The sequence below is a fragment of the Melanerpes formicivorus genome, unplaced genomic scaffold (assembly GCF_026170545.1).
Source record: "Melanerpes formicivorus ecotype bairdi unplaced genomic scaffold, bMelFor1.0.p_v2 SCAF_4, whole genome shotgun sequence".
NCBI lineage: Eukaryota > Metazoa > Chordata > Aves > Piciformes > Picidae > Melanerpes > Melanerpes formicivorus.
This window is the reverse complement of record NW_027142356.1, coordinates 5,548,009-5,566,612: the sequence shown is the minus strand read 5'-3', so window position 1 is coordinate 5,566,612 and position 18,604 is coordinate 5,548,009. Positions and strand designations below refer to the sequence as shown.

The following is an 18,604-nucleotide window of genomic DNA, read 5'->3' as shown; positions in this document are numbered from 1 at the left end:
AAAGAAAGCTCAAGGTATGCAATGTCCCCTGCTTAGGTGGCCAGGAAACTGGACGAGTAAACAAGGTGTAAGCTACAGCATGATCAGTAAGGCTCTCACAAACGACTGGAAGATCTGGACCCAGAAGTTTCCCATCGATGGCTCCTGCAAGTCAATCTCAATTTCTCATCAGCTATGTAATGTAGCATAGTACAAAGCTGAAATCCTTCTTCCCCTCTACTCTGCACTAGTGAGACCACACCTGGAATACCGTGTTCAGTTTTGGGCTTCCCAAGAGAGAGAGGAATCTGCTGGAGAGTGTCCAATGGAGAGCCAAGTGGATGATTACAGGGGACTGGAGCATCTCTCCTACGAAGAGAGAGACCTGAGGCTGTTTAGTCTTGAGAAGACTGAGAGGGGATCTGACCAATGGCCATAAATAGCTGAGGGGTGGGTGTCAAGTGGAGAGGGCCAATCTCTTTTCAGTGGGGTGCAGTAATAAGACAAAGAACAACAGGTACAAAGTTGAACAAAGAAGGTTTCAGCTCAACATGAGGAGAAACTTCTTTACAATCAGGGTGATGCTGCCCAGGGAGACTGCAGAGTCTCCTTCTCCGGACACATTCAAAACCTACCTGGGTGCATTCCGGTGTTGACTACCCTAAGTGATCCTGCTTTGGCAGGGGAGTTGGACTCGATCTCTGGAGGTCCCTTCCAACCTCTAATGTTCTGTGATTCTGTGATCCCACTTCAGCTACACCTGAGAATCCATATTTCATTATCAGAGTGATTCTGCAGAACCAAGGTTGTTGGGTTTGTACAAATTAAGGTCTGCCATCCTCTATTCACTTGCAGTAAATGATCGCCAGTAGCTCAGGTTGACTGCAAATGGTAGTCTAACAAACACTCTGAGGCATTTTTGCAAGTGTACAGACTTGTTTAGTTTTCCTACAGTCACAAAGTGTTTATTGTTGCTTTACTTAGTAGCAAGAAGTCATATATATATGTGAGTCTACACAGCCCTGTATGCACTGGTTAAGCTGCAGGGTTTGAGTATGCAGTTTGTGTTTGAAAGCAGTATAGCCTGAAGGCAGATAGGCATTTGTCATCTTTTGCAGACATTTCCTAAATTTCAGGGCATGGCTGAAATACCAAACAGCAACCCTAAAGCACCTCTCAGAAACTCGAGGGCTGGATCAACGGAAGTCTTATCAAGTCCAACAAGGATAAGTGCCAAGTTGTGCAGCTACGGCAGAATAACCCGAGGCATCGATGCAGGCTGGGAACAAACTGTTGCAAAGACCCGGGGGGTTGCAGTGGATGCCAAGTAAAACATGAGGCAGCAGCGTGCTCTCAAGGTAAATAAAGCAAGCTGTGTATCGCTTGTATTAGGAGTGTGGCCAGCAGATCAAAGGCTCTGCTGGATGCCTGGCAAGGATTTGTGTCCCAAAATTCACTGTCTTGTTCTGGGTGTCCCAGATCAAGAAGGATACTGTAAAACTGGGGAGAGCCTATGACAGGGCTACGAGATACAGGTATGTGTTCACAACATGACAGGTAAGGGGCAGCCGGTGGCATCTTTAGTCTGACAGAGAAGGCTACCTGAAGGAACACAGCCTCTGTAGTCTTCAAGCAGTAGCTAAAGTCATGGCTGACCTGGTTTTAGTGTTGGCAGTAGTCCTGCTTCAAAACCCTTCCAAATGACCATTCTGTATCTCTTCTATGACTCCATGCATCTGCCCAAATTTCAGCTCAAAACACCCTCACTGTTTCTACCACAGGGCTAACTACAGTGACTATGAGGAGGACATGCTTATTACAGGTACATCTAAGTCTTGTTGTGAGACAGAAATGCAACTGCTTGGTCACACCAAAAATTAGCAGAGCACAGATTGGGAAAGTCCTGATCTGACTATTCCTGCTATCTAATTCTTGTGTAACAGATCTTTTCCTCTTCCCAAAGATCCAAGCATCCTTTTGTTCAACAAAACACAGCAGTTTGGAGCTCCAGAAGAAAAATCCTCAAAACACAGGTAACAGAGCACTCCTTTCTATGTATAAAATTATTTCTTTTCTCTTGCTAACATACTGCTAATTTTTATTTTAAGATTCTCATCTTGCATTTACTCAACAGCATATGCACCTTTAGTACTGCTTGAATTCCCACATATGAGAAGACAGACTGATTATGAAATGTCACAGAGGTTAGGTCTTACTATTGGGAAAAAGCAACATGTTGAGTATGATGTAAAATCATCTTGATTGGTAAATCCTTCAAATTATTTCAGAAGGATCTGGGAACAGTTTTAAAGAGCAGAGAAGATGGTCTCCTTTACACTGTGGTCTTGGGTTGTAAGGGCAAACATAAAGAGCTTGAATGAGGCTTGCTTTCTGTAGCAATATTTTAATACTGAGGAAAGATTATTAATTATTTTTATCTCTGAGAAACAGGATTAAAATTGTCAATTGTGGTTTAAAAAAGAATCTCAGAATTTGTGACATGACAGCATGTGTGACATAAATGGAACAGAAGTGCCACAGAGGAGATTTTATGAACTGTTTACTAGTGGAGCTACAAAAATACATTAACAAAAATACATTAACTCTTTTAGAGTAGAATAGAATAGAACAGAACAGAATAGAAGAACAGAACAGAATAGAAGAACAGAACAGAACAATTAACCAGGTTGGAAGAGACCTTTGAGATCATCGAGTCCAACCTATCATCCAACACTATCTACTTCCCCCCTAGATCAAAGAGAGCAAATACATGTCCCTCCACATGCCTATTAAAATAGGTACTTGGAACTATTCATTATAAGGAGATGTGTATATAAGGAAATAATTATCAAAATACCCAGGTGAATAGGAGCTGTGGTCTGAACACAGGCCTTTGAAAATAACTGTCTGAATTCCAGCTGTCATTATGACATCATTTGCACCTTGGTATCTCCTTCAGTGATGCAGTGTCACACTAGATAACCACCACTTAGGAGCAAATGTTTTCACATATCACGAACCAGTATCTCTTTTGTACAGCATGCCTTTCAATTGTTAGGCATTTCATGTCTCTGAAACTTTCATGTTTCAGAGTTCAAGGAAAAAACGTAGTTTTCACTATTTCCTATTTCCCTGAGTCAATAGCAGCCTTTTGCAATACATGAATGTCAAATCCTGCATGAGAATCAGCACAAAGAGGAAGACAATTTTCTTACAATCTACTGTCTTGGTCTTGTTTTCACTTTTTAAAAGAAACAGATGGGGTGGGGGGAACTAACTTTAAGTTTGGTTTTATTTCCCTGTTTCAATTTTCATGTAGTTGAACACACTATTACCTTCCCCCCACCCTATCACTTAAGGCAGCTATTTAGATGAATGCTTACATATCTCACTGAAGAGGGTTTGTTTTTTAATAATGCTTGAGTTCAGTGCTCTTTTCAATAACTGTTATCCATGACCACAACATGTGATAGGACAAGGGGCAATGGTTTCAAACTAGAGCAGATTTAGACATTAGGAAGAAGTTCTTTACTACGAGGGTGGTGAGACACTGGGATGGGTTGCCCAGAGAAGCTGTGGACACCTCATCCCTGAAAGTGTTTAAGACTTGGCTGGATGAGGCTTTGAACAACCAGGACTAGTGGGAGGTGTGCCTGCCCAAGGCAAGGAGATGTGAAATTGGATGATCTTTAAGGTCCCTTCCACCTTGAGCCATTCTGTGATTCTATGATCTACCTTTTCTTTCCAATGCTTGAGAAGTCAGATTACCTCATCTTTGTCTGACATGATACACTGAACTGACTAGTCTTTTGAGAATAAACTCCTCACTCTCCTCTGCTGCAAATTCTCCGGTGTACCAAACATCTGCAGCTTTTTCTGGCATCCACAGCTGTGAGTCACTGCAGCTTCAAAACTGTATGCAGATTTAAAAGCCATTAATTCCACTAAACTCTGATGAGTGTTTAAAAATGAGAATCCAAGTCATCTCAAATATGAAGGCAGCACATGTATCATTTTATTACCCATCACCTTATTACCCATTACCCTGTGGGCATTTATGCCCAGGCAGAATATAAAAGCTATAATCTGGGCCCAGTTACCATCTTAAATCAAATTTGTATTCACTTTATGCATAATAAAGAGGAAGGCTCTGGGGAGACCTGATAGCAACATTCCAGGACCTGAAGGGGGCTACAAGAACGATGGACAGAGGCTGTTTAGAAAGGCCTGCAATGACAGGATGAGGGGCAGTGGCTTCAAACTAGAGAAGGGCAGATTTAGATTGCATGTTAGGAACAAGTTCTTTACTGTGAGGGTGGTGGAACACTGGGACAGGTTGCCCAGGGAGGTGGTTGAGGCCCCATCCCTGGAGATACCAAGATTAGGCTCAAGAGGGCTCTGGGCAGCCTGATCTAGCTGAGGATGTCCCTGCTGACTGCAGAGGGGACTGGACTAGATGACCTTCAGAGGTCCCTTCCAACCCAGACCATTCTGTGATTCTACTCTATGATCTCCTGAGTCCTGTGTCCAGTTCTGGGCCCCTCAGTTTAGGAAGGACATTGAGACACTTGAACGTGTCCAGAGAAGGGCAACAAGGCTGGGGAGAGGCCTTGAGCACAGCCCTGTGAGGAGAGGCTGAGGGAGCTGGGATTGTTTAGCCTGGAAGAGAGGGAGGCTCAGGGGTGATCTCATTGCTCTCTACAATTACCTGAAAGGTGGTTGTAGCCAGGAAGGGGGTGCTCTCTTCTCCCAGGCAAGCAGCACCAGAACAAGCTGTGCCAGGGGAGGTTTAGGCTGGAGGTGAGGAGAAAGTTCTTCACTGAGAGAGTTGTTCATCGTTGGAATGTGCTGCCCAGGGAGGTGGTGGAGTCGCCATCCCTGGAGGTGTTCAAGAGGGGATTGGATGTGGCACTTGGTGCCACGGCCTAGTCCTGAGGTCTGTGGTGCCAGGTTGGACTAGAGGATATTTGAGGTCTCTTCCAACCTTGGTGATACTGTGATACTCTATCTGCCCAAACAGAGACTAATCTTAATCCACACGCAGGCTCTGCCCCATAGCTCTGATTTTAAGAAATTAACTTCTGGTAATGGGAAAATAAAATAAAATAAAGAATGGACAAGACTCATCTAATTTTTTTTTTTTTTTAACATAAAAGGGATCAAACAGAAAAGGTTTTGTGTTTTGAAAAACCTGCCAAAGATTAAGCCATTTTGTAAATTGTGCTTATTAACCAGCTTTCAAAAAAATCCAGGAAGTGCTTTATGTACAGCCAAAAATGCTGTTTTGTTGATGACCCTTTCTGATTTTAGGAAAGAAAGCAGTTTGGTTTAAATAGCTGCTGAGTATGCTGCCTTCCAGGCGACACCGTGCTGTTGTGATCAGTGACACATGGGAAACCGTTCAGCACTGGAAGAACTAAGTAGGCTAAAAACAATCCAGTAGCCCTCAGCTGTAGCTTTGCATCAGAAAGACTATTTAATACCAATTTAAAGAAAAAGAGGAGAACTAAAACAGGCCACCCCTTGCTAACAGAAAATGCTGCATTATCTAGGGCATTTCTCTCTCCAGCCATCTGTTTTGAACTAGGTACATGCACTAAACTCAAATTTTATGTTCACAAGAGAGCTCTTCCAGTCTCTTCCAGAGACTGTATAAGAAGTCTTAAATTCTATCTTGTTCTCAACAGACAAAAAAAGCACTGGGCTGCCTTTGCTCATAAAGGGAGAAGTTATGGTCTTCATAAAGATAAACAAGCCCTTCAGATCATTTCTGGGATCAAAATGCATTCTGAAGGAGCGTATTGAATTGATTTTTGTTCCTTTCCCACCATTCCTGCCTTTGGAGCATTAAGTGTCTGCACTCTATGTATGTCTTTAGAAGCATAATGTGTAGCAGTCTTGCAAAGAGGGATTTCTAACGTTCTCTGGGAATGACAGAAAGCATCAAAAGCTACCATCTAATGGCTACAAAGTGAGGTTCTGGAACAGAATTCTGAAAACATAATTTTTCCTTTCCTCTATGCTGCTAGAAGATAAAACAAAGGTAACTATGTATAGAATTACATAGAATTACATAGAATAAACCAGGTTGGAAGAGACCTTAAAGATCATCATGTCCAACCCATCAACCAATCCAACCCACCCAAACAACTAACCCATGGCACCAAGCACCCTATCAAGTCTCCTCCTGAACACCTCCAATGATGGTGACTCCACCACCTCCCCGGGCAGCACATTCCAATGGGCAATCACTCTCTCTGTTTAGAACTTCTTCCTAACATCCAGCCTAAACCTCCCCTGGTGCAGCCTGAGACTGTGTCCTCTTGCTCTGGTGCTGGCTGCCTGGGAGAAGAGACCAATATCCACCTGTCTACAACCTCCCTTCAGGTAGTTGTAGAGAGTAATAAGGTCACCCCCGAGTCTCCTCCTATCCAGGCTAAGCAACCCCAGCTCCCTCAGCCTCTCCTCATAGGGCTTGTGCTCCAAACCCCTCACCAACTTCGTTGCCCTTCTCTGGACTCATTCCAGCAAGTCAACATCCTTCATGACACCATGCTCACTATTCCTTTTACAGGAGGAGGAGGCTCTAATATGATGCTCTCCATGCTATATCTGTTTCTTCTTTGATATAACAAATTATATAAACTATACAATTCCATCCCTTTTTAGGAAAAATGAAGTCCATCAAGTCATTTGCTTTATCATAGGGTGTGGCTCTTTCTTCACTTGGTGCTACAGGTTAGCATAGACATTTTAACGGTCAATAATCAGTCCAATGTTTGCCATTCTCCCTCCAACTGTACAAACATGACAGCAAATATCACATCTTGGAAGGCTATTTCACACCAAAACGGGACAGTTTAAGCTCCACTACAGCTGAGCCAGAAAAGCAAGATCCCAGTGACTTCAGTGGTATCAGTGTGGGCTTTGTGTGGGTACAAGAATGCTGTATAAATAGCATTTGCATGAAGAGGGCCCATTTCTGTACAATTCCTTTCCTAAGAGATACATTCTTCCATATATTCACATTTATTGTGCATCAGGCAAAACTGAAGCATGACTCTGATATTTTACTGAAGTGGAAAACAGAAATCACTCGAGCTCTCTAAATTAGAAAGTGGAGCAGCAGTTTTTCAATTCTTTCCTCAACAAAGATAGTGGAAAGGGCAGATGATGGAAGATGCTGTCACATATTTAATTAATAAAGACAGAACAAGAGGAGGAGAAAGAGTGGGAGATAGGAGGAAAGAAGGAAAAGAACAGATAACTGGAGGAGGTAGAGAGGAGGAAGACATTATAGAAAACTGGGCAATGAAATAAAGAAAGCTGAAGAAATAGAATCATAGATGGCTGTGGAAGACAGTGCAAAAGGACCTTCAGATAAACCAGAAAATACTTGAAGAAAATAAGCACGTTGTAACAACAGATAAAGAAGTGTGGGTTTTGCCTGGAAAGTGCATACTTGTATTTTGGGCACTGCTGCACGTAAATATATTGGTAAATGAGAGGTAAAACTTCTCACAGAACTAAACAAAAAAAAGCCAAACAAACAAACAAAAAACACCCACAACCAACAACAACCAAAACAAACCCCACAAAACCCCGGCAACAGCTGCCACCCCCAACCAGTAAATCCCCACATTAACTTGCTGAGCTAAACTCTTTTACCAGATGGAGAGTTTTTTTGGGGGGGATTCCCCTTTTATTCTCAGGAAACATTTACCTCAGTGTCTACAAAGCATTCTTCACTGACCAATGAGAAACTCTGAAAAGAGCTTTGTTTCCAGTTAGGGACAATATTGGGCTTCAGCTTGTAACATAGGTCTTGTGCCAGACAATGATTTGCACAACAATAACCCATCGTGCAAAACGTTCTGTGGAAAAGCTTTCACTCTAAGGCTTTGATTCAGTGCAATCAAAGCTTGGACTGATGCACTATCTAGCTGTAAATGGGTGATTTAATTTTTATTGTGAAGGCTTGAAAACAAACAAAAGCACCACAAAAACCCTGAATCTGCTTGGTTTCTGTCAGCAATACATGTTCCACCATCTCTTTCCCTCAGTCACAAATGTTTCCCTGCTTTTCCCCTAATTTCACATGCCAGCATGTCTGTATATTCTCCTTGAGCTTTGTGGAGAACCAAGTAAGAAAAGAGAATGCCCAACAGGTTTTGCAGAATGAGAGCAAATCTATTCATATAAAGCATTTTAATAGATTTTTAAATGTATTTAATCATAGCAGACATTTTTACAACAAATGTGTTCACAAACCAGTGCTATTTCATGGTTGGCCTTTTTTCCCCCCCCTCCTCATACAACACCCTGTTCCTAAAATCAGGACTGGGAAAAGAGAAAAAGAGAAATGCACGTCTGGAAACACATCGTAACAGCTCCTTGCTGCGGCCACTCCTCTTGATGGTCATGTTCACTCACTGCATTTCCTTGCAAACTGCTCACTGAAGTTCAGGAGGGGTGTCTGAGGTATTTCATAGAATCACAGAATTGACAGGGATTGAAGGGATCTCAAGTATCAGCTAGTTCCAGCTCCACTGCCATGGGCAGGGACACCTCACATTAAATCAGATTGCCCAGAGCCCCATCCAGCCTGGCCTTAAAAACTTCTAGGGCTTCTACCACCTCCCTGGGCAATCTGTTCCAGTCTCACCACCCTCATGGTGAAGAACTTCTTCCTAACATCCAAGCTGAATCCACACATTTCTATTTTTCTGCTCCATTCCCCCCAATACTATCACTACCTGACACCCTAAAAAGTCCCTCAACAGCTTTCTTGTAGGCCCCCTTCAGATACTGGAAGGCCACAATAAGGTCTCCGTGGAGCCTTCTCTACTCCAAACTGAATAGCCCCAACTCTCTCAGTCTGTCTCCATAGGAGAAGTGCTCCAGCCCTTTGTACAAGAGTCCTACCATGACCAGCAATCCACTGACTTCAAGTGTGCACATAAAAACATTGCTGAAGGAAGTGGACAGAGATACGAAGATACTATTACCAAATACATCAGACTCAGAAAATTGACTTCAGTCAGTTTCCTCTAGAGGCCCAGGAGGGGCAAGTTAAACATTCTGTGGACAGGGAAGATTTAGAAAAGAAAGATGTGTACAATCCTGCTTTGGTTTTAAATCCCCTTTCTCTTCCCATGCTTTGTACCTGCTGTCAAGATAAAACAGCATTTTGATTTAAGGGAACTGTTCCAAAGCCTTCATGTAGCACAAGTAGCTATTTGGCAGCAGTGAACTCAAGTTATGCCTGCAGGATACTGGGTGCTGTTGACTGCGATCACAATGGGAATCTCTCCATAGAAAAGGGATACAGGAATCAGCTTAGCAAGGCTAGAGAAGGGAACAAGGAGTGCTACTGGCCCTGTAAACAGTGCCATGTACTTGTGAGGTTGCATTTACGACTAGAAATGTTAAAATAGTACAATTAATTTAAGTCACTGGATTGTCAAGGCCAGCATCAAAGACAGGAAGCATTTCTGATACACTCCCAAGAGGAGTTCCTAGCTGCCAGAGAGCAGGATGCCCCCAGCAACATGCAGACACCCAGCCAAACACTACACTCACTCCAGAGACTGTATTTTATGATTTTATATTTAATAGCTAGGATAGTAGAATTTTCAGCTTCCACCCACAAAACATTGTCACAGAATTAATCCATATGGTACAATGCAATTCTAGTTTCTGGTCTGGGCATAATTAAAAGCAAAAGAGGGAGAATGGAGTTTGTAAAGTGCTGGATGTAACAGCCTCTTCCAAACTGCAGACCTCTACTGTATGGAAGACAGGAGGAGAGGAGGATGAGTATGCTGTTATACCTAGGGAGTTTTCCAGACTAGTGTGTTGTAGAGGTAAAGACATTTACTGAAAGGTGGAGAAAGGATAGGGTTTCAACTGTAGGTTTTGTGCCCTCATGTTCCCACAGGTCATAAAAATGTACAGACAGCTGACAGCGGATATGCAAACTCAAGACTACCAGGACATGCTGAGCTGTCATCTCAACAGGTCTCCCAGACGTAAGACTGTTCCCCACAGGCTCCCTGGCAGCCTTGACGTATTTTCTCCAAGGTTCTGTTCAATTCTCATCACATCACCCATCCCATAATGCTGAGCTGCTCTCCTCCTTGAATCTCAGTCTTCTCACTCAGTCTCCATCTCTGTCATAATTTTCATATTATTCTCTGTCCAGTTTTCCCTCCAAGTACCTTTGCAGAGCACAGGTAGTAAGCCTGAAAGAAAGGATGCTATTCTCTCCACGAATTTAAAAACCTGGCTAACTGGATTTAATCAAATATTGAAATGACTTGTCAAATGTGATAGGAAGGGTCCACAAAAAGGTGATACACACACTTTGCACCTATCTTCAAAATCACGTCCATCAGGCTAGTAAGTATCAGTGGATAAAACCAACTGATGGATTTGAACAACACTGATTAACTTTCATAAATCTCCCTGAGCTATCACCAACACAATTAATAGCTCAGTGTTTCAATACAAGCTCAGAATTAAGTTGTGCCTCAGATGTTCCTATAATATATGACTAGGAAGCAGTAAGTTTAAGAGCTGTGAAACATGAGGAAAATGGAACCTAATATTAAAAGGGATCGGTTGAAGTATTTCCTTTGCAAAAGTGGGATTGTAATTTTTTTTCTCTGGTATTTCAATGTGATTCTTATGAGGTTCACATATAATCTAGAAATGGAAAGCATGAAGTGAAAGTGCTTTATTGATTTTAAACCACAGATTTTAGCACAACTTTGTAGAGGCATCTATATTGTCTCAATGTATGTATATTTTTCATTACAACTACTTTAGACACATGCATGTTTATGCCTTGACATTTCATATCAGAATTTGTGAAGAAGATGCATCTGAAAGTGTTTCAAGTCAGAGACAATTCTACAGCACCTGCCTTGACAGCACACGCTTCTGCTTGTACAGTTAAGGTATGATGTGTTTATTTGCAGATCCCAAAGCATCCCACACTAAGCTGTGTCCTCTATCTGGAGTTAATGAACAGCAGTCACCTGGTTTACAGATTTGACAAATTCTCCTGGCTATCTACTCGAACTACATCTTAAGAATGGTATGAGATTACCAGGGCTTCAAAGACCTCTAAACTACAACCATGTAACTCCCAGTCTGAACAAACAACACCAGGCTGCAAGCACAGCTTTAAAGGCTCCTTGAACCACAGCCATTTGTTCCAGAGTTTACAAATTCTACTAGGCATATCTGGAGCACATGTAAATTTGAGTACACAACAGCTAAAAGGAAGATCAACATTGATAAATCTGTGGCTTTTAGCTATCATTACACTCATATTATACTAAAACACATTTTGTTTGTCTGCCATTATAGTAAAATTTGCAGACAGAAACAATTTTCTGGGCCACATTTAACAAAAAAGAGGACCTGAAAGATTGTTCTTCCAGCGAAAGCTACTACTTGTAAAACCCCTTACTAGGAAAGATGCTACTTAAAAAATCCCTTACTAGGAAAAGCTCCCTGAAAGCTCACTGGAAAAAAATTCTCCATTAGCTGGAGAAGACACATGAACATTTTAAGACTCTTTATTTCTAGCAGTTTACGTGTTCCTTATCTATTTTATCTAGAAACAAGTCAGAATCTGAAATGCACTACCTCCAACAGTACCAAGACAGCAGGGATGCTCATCTTCTTCAACACACAGCATGTGAACAGACCCAGGTGGACTAGTCCACAGTGGAAAGTGGGTTTTCTCTTATGTAAGTAACTGGGTCACTATCTAATGTCCCTGTGTTATCCTGAAACGTGAATTACATCCTGCAACAGAGTTAAGAAGGGATAACAACCAACCTGCTTGACAGATGGCAGAGATGAATCTCCATAGCTTTTTCTCCTCTCAAATGGTGACGACACCACTCTCCCCTTTATTTAAGAAACGCTATTTTATGGTACAATCTTGCTCTCTATTTAAGAAATGCTATTTTATGGTACAATCTTGCTCTCTATTTAAGAAATGCTATTTTATGGTACAATCTTGCTCTCTATTTAAGAAATGCTATTTTATGGTACAATCTTGCTCTTTTTTTCTTTTTTTTTTTTTCCCTCTTAAGATATTTATAAATAATTAACTTCTCAGAACTTCCAGAAATAAATCAGCTTTACTTGAGGACGATGGAAAATCATGCATCTTCTCAAGGACTGTCAAAGGGTACTACAAAAGAAGACAGTAAAAATTATCTATTTGCTTTTATACCACAACTGTGTTTGAACTGTTTTTCTTTTCCTTGTGTGAGGGTGGAAGGCACAGACTAGAATTCTTCATTTCTTTCTCCTGTTTCCTATGTTGTTCCACTCATCCATTCCATTATCCTTGCCTTTCCTCTGTTTCTAGTATTCCTATCACTCCACAAGTTCCCCTAAAGGGATTTTTGTTCCCTTCTATTCCTGTCTTGGTAGCTTTCTCATTTCCACTGTTACCAGTTTGATTCCTTCAGGTTTCAGCTATTCTTTTACCCTTTCCCTTTCCACTGTTATTTTGATGCTAACAGAAAGCCAGCTATTCCTCACAGACTTCTAAAACTACCTCTGAAAAACCTGTTCTCAGGAAACAAACTTGTGCATGAAGCCTTCAAACTAAAGATGAAGACAAAATTGGTTGGTTTCAGTCTCATGTAACAAAAGATCACAAACACTGGCCTGAATACTGGAACATTACTCATTAAGGAAGTTCACCCAGACTAACTTAACCTCTCTGGCTGCTTCAGCAGCATGCTGGGGGCAATCACAGTGCACCTGCAGGATGGCCAAGGGATCAGGCCCAGCCAACATGGATTTAGGAAGGGCAGATCCTGCCTGACCAACCTGATCTCCTTCTATGATCAGGTGACCACCTGGTGGATGTAGGGCAGGCTCTGGATGTAGGCTATCTGGACTTCAGCAAGGCCTTTGACACCACCTCCCACAGCAAACTCCTGGCCAAGTTGTCAGCCTGTGGCTTGGACAGCAGCACTCTGCACTGGATTAGGAACTGGCTGGAGGGCTGAGCCCAGAGAGTGGTGATGAATGGTGCCACATCCAGCTGGAGGCCAGTCACTAGTGGTGTCCCCCAGGGATCAGTGCTGGGCTCAATCCTATTCAGTGTCTTTACTGATTGTCTAGATGAGGGAATGAGTCCACCATTAGTAAGTTTGCAGATGACACCAAGTTGGGGGCAGATGTTGGATTGTTAGAGGGTAGGAGAGCTCTGCAGAGGGACCTTGACAGGCTGGACAGATGGGCAGAGTCCAACATGATGTCATTTAACAAGTCCAAATGCTGGGTGCTGCACTTTGGTCACAACAACCCTGTGCATTGCTAGAGGCTGGGGTCAGAGTGGCTGGAGAGCAACCAGGCAGAAAGGGACCTGGGGGTACTGGTTGACAGCTGCCTAAACATGAGCCAGTGTGCCCAGGTGGCCAAGAAGGCCAATGGCTTCCTGGCCTGCATCAAGAATAGTATGGCCAGCAGGAGCAGGGAAATCATTCTGTCCCTGTACTCAGCACTGGTTAGGCCACACCTTGAGTATTGTGTCCAGTTCTGGGCCCCTCAATTTAGGAAGGATATTGAGACACTTGAACCAGCACCAGAACAAGAGGACAGAGTCTCAAGCTGCACCACAGGAGGTTTAGGCTCAAGGTGAGGAGAAAGTTCTTCCTAGAAAGAGTAATTGGCCATTGGAATGTGCTGCCCAGGGAGGTGGTGGAGTCACCACCACTGGAGGTGTTCAAAAGAGGACTGGACATGGCACTTGAAGCCATGGTTTAGTTAGTCATGAGTTGTTGGGTGATAGGTTGGACTGGATGGTCTCTGAGGTCTTTTCCAACCTTATTAATTCTATGATTCTTTGAGGATCCTGAAGTAGCAAAAGGTTGCAGTCTAAACAGAGTTTCCTGTCTGTGTTTTACAGACAAGACTTTTCCCAAAACTACTCTCATTTTTAGGAAACGCTAATGCAACACCGGATGAAACTGGTGTACTCTGGCTCACTGGAACTAATATGCTGGTGTTGCTGGAAACCTCACTGTTTCACCAAAACTTGAAAAGAATTAAAAAAAAATATTTTGTGCAATTGCTGTATGTCTTTTCCAAGCAGTTTATTAGGTTGACTTGCATTTCTTATGAGAAAACTAGCAAAAGAACTCTCAAGGTAGACGTGTTTTTTCATTAGCTTTTATTCCTCTCACATCTAAGGCCACCGGTTTTTAACAAAAGGGAGGCAGATTTATTCCTGTCTTCCCAGAAGCAATTTTGCACACAGCCATGCCTGAAGGTTCATGCTCTCCTGCCTCCTTTAGTTCCTGAACTGATGTACAGAAGACAAGCAGCGTCTTGTTAGAGCCTGACCTGTGGTTCTGTTTGGACTTGGTGTTTGGTCACTACCAGGCTGACCCCAAAACTTGATCATCTAGTCCAATGCCCCTACTAGAGCAGGACCACCTAGAACAGGTCACTCAGTGACTCCTTTAGACAAATCCTGATGCAATAAACTGACTTTTACCTCAACCAAAGCAAAACGGAACCTGGAAATCCAGCCCCTTGCACCAGACTCCTCTCCATTCTGAGAGGAGCCAGGTCCCTGTTCCCAGACCAAACATCTTCTCTCAAGGCGGAGCAGAGCTCCTGGACACCACAGGTGCAGGAGGGAACTAGAAATAGTTCTTCTCTTTCTCAATGCTATTGGAGAATGGCTGCAGGTAGACTTGATTCAACAGTTATTATGCTTTTAAAAAAAAATCGAGTTCACCCAAAAGTATCATGCAAACATTGCTTAAATAACTGCTGGTGCTCAGGCAGAACTGAGCCTTGACAAATAAATCCCTCTGTGTTATAGCTGGTGTACCTTACACAGCTTGTCACTGGGCTATTACTGCTAGGTATTGTAAAAAGAGTCTAGCAGGTTGCTTTCAGTTTGTTGTCCAACTAAGCACCTAACTGTGTATTAAGCTTGAGAGTAGAGGGTGACTTCAGTTTCCTGATAACAAAACCAGTGCTATCAAAATGGAAGGATATTCATTTACAAGTTTACACTATCACAGACCATAAGATCAAAACTTCACACAAACTGATACATGCCATGAAAAGAGTTGTGATCTGTATTTGTCTTCTGCATAAAAACTCTTATATGTGGTATTACTCCACCTTTTGCAGCCCGTGGATTACTGGTGGAGTAACTGCAGCCTGCTTACGATCTGTCAGTTCCACAAGACACTGCTCTAAACCAGAAAGACCTTCTTGAATATAGTGTTTGAACAAGTATACCAGTTGTAGCAAAATTTCAACCCACCACAGGTTTTTTGAGGTTTACAGAAGAATTGACTGGAGAAAGGGGCAATTCATTGTAAAACTGAAGTATTACACTAGTAACTGAGAAGGAAAAAACCGTAATTGTTCTTGCAAAAGAAGTACTGGTGGGTGCACATGTCATCTCAAAGATTTTAAGTGCTCTACTGCCAGGAGTATTTAAGGCAACCTGCATCTTCAAGCCAAAAGCTGAATATTGTTTAAACTGTACTCAGTCATAACTTTAAAAACTATAAATGCAAGCAACAAAAATGATCATTTTGGAAAGAACTGATACCAATGACAGGAAAACACGCTCCTCTAGGAGGAAACAGCAGCCATGAGAATGTCTTCAGAGGACTACACCCTTGAAACCAGAGTGGCTGCAGAGATATTTCTATACAGTAAAGTAATGCAGATCCATGTATACATAATGTCTTTTTTACAACAGAAATCTTTTGATTGGAGTTCGGTCACACTGGAGTTCCACTTTGTATCCTTAGTATACAAACCAGCTAATACCACGCCAACTTTCATAAATAAAGAATACATCATATGTTTAACTGCAAGACAGAACTGCAGTCTGTCACAAACACTTGTTTGTGGAGCACAACTTCTGGAACGATATACAAGATATAGAAAGAGCAAGTTAACCCTTGATTTAATCTTCAACATTTTCGGCTTTTGTGCAGTACGTTACCAAAAAAATACCATAGGCTGAATGGACTTAAATATAAAGCTTAAACATGGGAAGTCGTTATTAGTTGCCAGCCAACACGAAACTAATTTCAGTCTTTGACACTTGGAGTAACGATATCTGCTGCCTCGATTCAGAAAACAGTGGAATCAGGCCCTGATACATGAAGTGTGTGTGTGGGGGAAATTCCTCTCTTTTCACAAGCAATTTCTCCGGCCAATTACGGGTAAGTGCTGATAGATTTTACAGGAAAATCACTTCAGTCTTCCTGAAAAGAACTGTAGCTACTCTTACTTATGCAGGAAGCCATAGCAGAATCTCACACAGTTTCACAAATTTACCTGCAACCAACGCACAGCCTCACCCAAAAAGGACTGCTGGGCTCATTCTGCGCAAGCTTTTCGGAACAGCTTTCAGATGCTGCCCTGAAGTTTTTATTTTTGAAGCCAAAACAGAGTTAGATACAACCAGACTTTGACCAGTATGATGAGTAATTCTACTTTGTGAATGGAAGCAAGGAACGGAACACAAACTAAATTCTGATGGTTTTTTCCACCTACATGAAAAATCTTCACTATGCTGTTAACAGTTTTACCTAATTCCGGTAAAATCTGATAGTTTATTCCTTATGCCTGACCCTGGCAGCTTCTAATTTTAAAATTTTCACCAAAGGTTCTTCATTATTTTAAAGGAGTTAACCAAGTATTTATCTGAGACACTGCCACCGCTTCTTGCCGTGGAAACTTCCAGTTAAAAGTGAAAGATGTGTGATCTGCAAAGAAACTACTGATTTACCTAAGGCCACAGGAAGTGCTGATGTCAAACCCAAGCAGAATCCAGGAACTTGCACCTCCTTACCCTGGTTGCAAACAACAGCTCCTTGGCCCTCCAGATCTGCAGCCTAGGTCCTACCATTGCACCTGGCAGGCTGGCTGAATCTTTGGCAGCTCAAAGGGAGGCACTCCTTACCCATTTCTGGGATCTATATTATAGTAAGATTTACGCAAAATCTGTTTTACAGCAGCTGCTGAACACTAGGAGAGCTGTAGGGCGTGCAAGAGGAAGGGGTGGAGAAGGCAAGAGATAAATCATTTAACACTCTGCAAAGAAAAACCAAATACTGTACTTTGCAGATTCACATGGCATGTGTTGGAAGCTCCACGCAAGTGGAGATCAGTGTGAAACTACTTAATTTACAATCTTAAAATAAAAAAGGCAGAAGTAATATGGCTGCATTTGTACCTATGACTAATGCTCTTTCCAAAAGCCAGAGAAATACAAAGATCCTTGTGTCTTCCAGAAACAATGAATGGAGATCGCAAAATAATCTCCTAAACCTATTACCTTAACTGTCTCCATTATGCAAACAGTAACTGGGAAAGCGTCCTGGGGGTGCCTTACATAACTCCTTGCTCTGAACCCCCCTTCGCACTCGGGGAAATTCTTTTTCCTACACCCCACTCGAATTCATCCTCCAGAGCAGGAGTGCCGTGCGGCGAGTACCCCGAGGCTGAGTAGCCGGGCGCCGGGCTGGGGCAGAGCTGGCCGGCCGGCACCAGCGCCGGAGCCACGAAAACTTCGCGCCGCAGGGGCCGGGCAGTGGCCACGGCAGCGCTGGAAGGGCTCGGCGGAGAACCCCTGCCGTTCCGATCCTCCTCCAGAACTAAGACATGAGGAGAACGAAGGTGGCCGATAAGGAAGTTGCACCAGTCGCCCCTCCCCGCCTGCCACAGACAAGCGGGCGGCGGCCTCCGGGGGCAGAGGGGCGGCGGCAGGAGGCTGCACGATGCGGGGCTGGGGGGACTTACCCATGGTGCTGCCGCGGCCTTCTCCTTCTCCTCCTCCTGCTGTTGCTGCTTCGGCCACCTCTCCGCCAGCGCGGAGGGAGCCGCGGGAGGCGTGTGCGCGGAGCGGTCGGGCGCGGCAGCAGCGCGGAGCCTGCGTGCGGCGCGGCTATGAGTCAGGGTAGCACATCCGGGCAAGGCCGCCTGGGAGACACCCCGCCCGCCCGGCGGCACCCTGCTGCTGCTGCCGCCGCCGGGGAAGGGCGGGCAGCCACGGTGGGAGGAGGCGGTGCGTGAGCCGGCGGCAGCGCCCTCGGCCGGGAAGGAGGGAACTGAGGGGCGGGTTCCCACGGGGAACGACAGCGCCCGCCCCGCTGCGCCGCCCCAGGCCTTCTTTGTTAGGGGGGCCGCCGGGATGCTATGGCGGTGAGGGAGTGAGGGGCGCTGGACCGGCTCTTAGGAACGGCCGCGAGCGCAGCGCGTGGTGACTGCCCCACCCCTCTCCTCTGCTGGCGCCTGAGGGCGTTCCGTTATTTTCCCGCCGCCCTGCACCTGTCCTCCGGGCAGAAGGAGCCGAGCTGTTACCTGTGAGGCGGCGTAGGGGACGTTTCTGCCACCCTGGCCATCCCTAGGTGTTCCGAGGAAGGCAAGCCGCCTCGGCTGCGGCTTGTGGTTGGGGCTGCTGGATGGTGAGGGAGAGCGGAGCTGAGAGTGGGCTAGGCAGTGGGGCAAGGGTCGGTGGTCCCTGGGTGGGAAGGCAGCCGTCTCTTGGACGTCACGGCAAGGCGCAGGCCCTGCCGAGGCTCCCTGGCCGCAGGGCGCC

The 18,604-nt window shown here is 44.0% G+C and overlaps 1 protein-coding gene and 2 long non-coding RNA genes across 6 annotated transcripts in view; 2 read left to right on the top strand and 1 right to left on the bottom strand.

The window, feature by feature from the left end:
- The window catches only part of RAP1GDS1 (Rap1 GTPase-GDP dissociation stimulator 1), a 113,637-nt gene extending 95,626 nt beyond the window's left edge, over positions 1-18,011 (bottom strand). For 2 of the 3 annotated variants that reach the window (XM_068136790.1, XM_068136791.1), the window contains exon 1: positions 17,806-18,011. In XM_068136790.1, the coding sequence (XP_067992891.1) occupies positions 17,806-17,809 (4 nt within the window). In that variant the 5' untranslated portion in view covers positions 17,810-18,011. The remainder of the gene's footprint in view (positions 1-17,805) is intronic. The other variant, XM_068136792.1, reaches the window with a different exon arrangement.
- Positions 1,075-10,095, top strand: LOC137440555 (uncharacterized). Its single transcript, XR_010987177.1, has 4 exons — positions 1,075-1,337; positions 1,761-1,801; positions 1,943-2,012; positions 9,920-10,095. It is a non-coding gene; the product is annotated as an uncharacterized lncRNA (long non-coding RNA).
- On the top strand, positions 10,855-12,229 carry LOC137440556 (uncharacterized). 2 transcript variants are annotated; one of them, XR_010987179.1, is made up of 3 exons: positions 10,855-10,940; positions 11,610-11,741; positions 12,093-12,229. It is a non-coding gene; the product is annotated as an uncharacterized lncRNA (long non-coding RNA). The 2 variants fall into 2 exon arrangements; XR_010987178.1 differs by lacking the exon at positions 10,855-10,940 and adding an exon at positions 10,997-11,080.
- Positions 18,012-18,604: the final 593 nt, after the last annotated feature.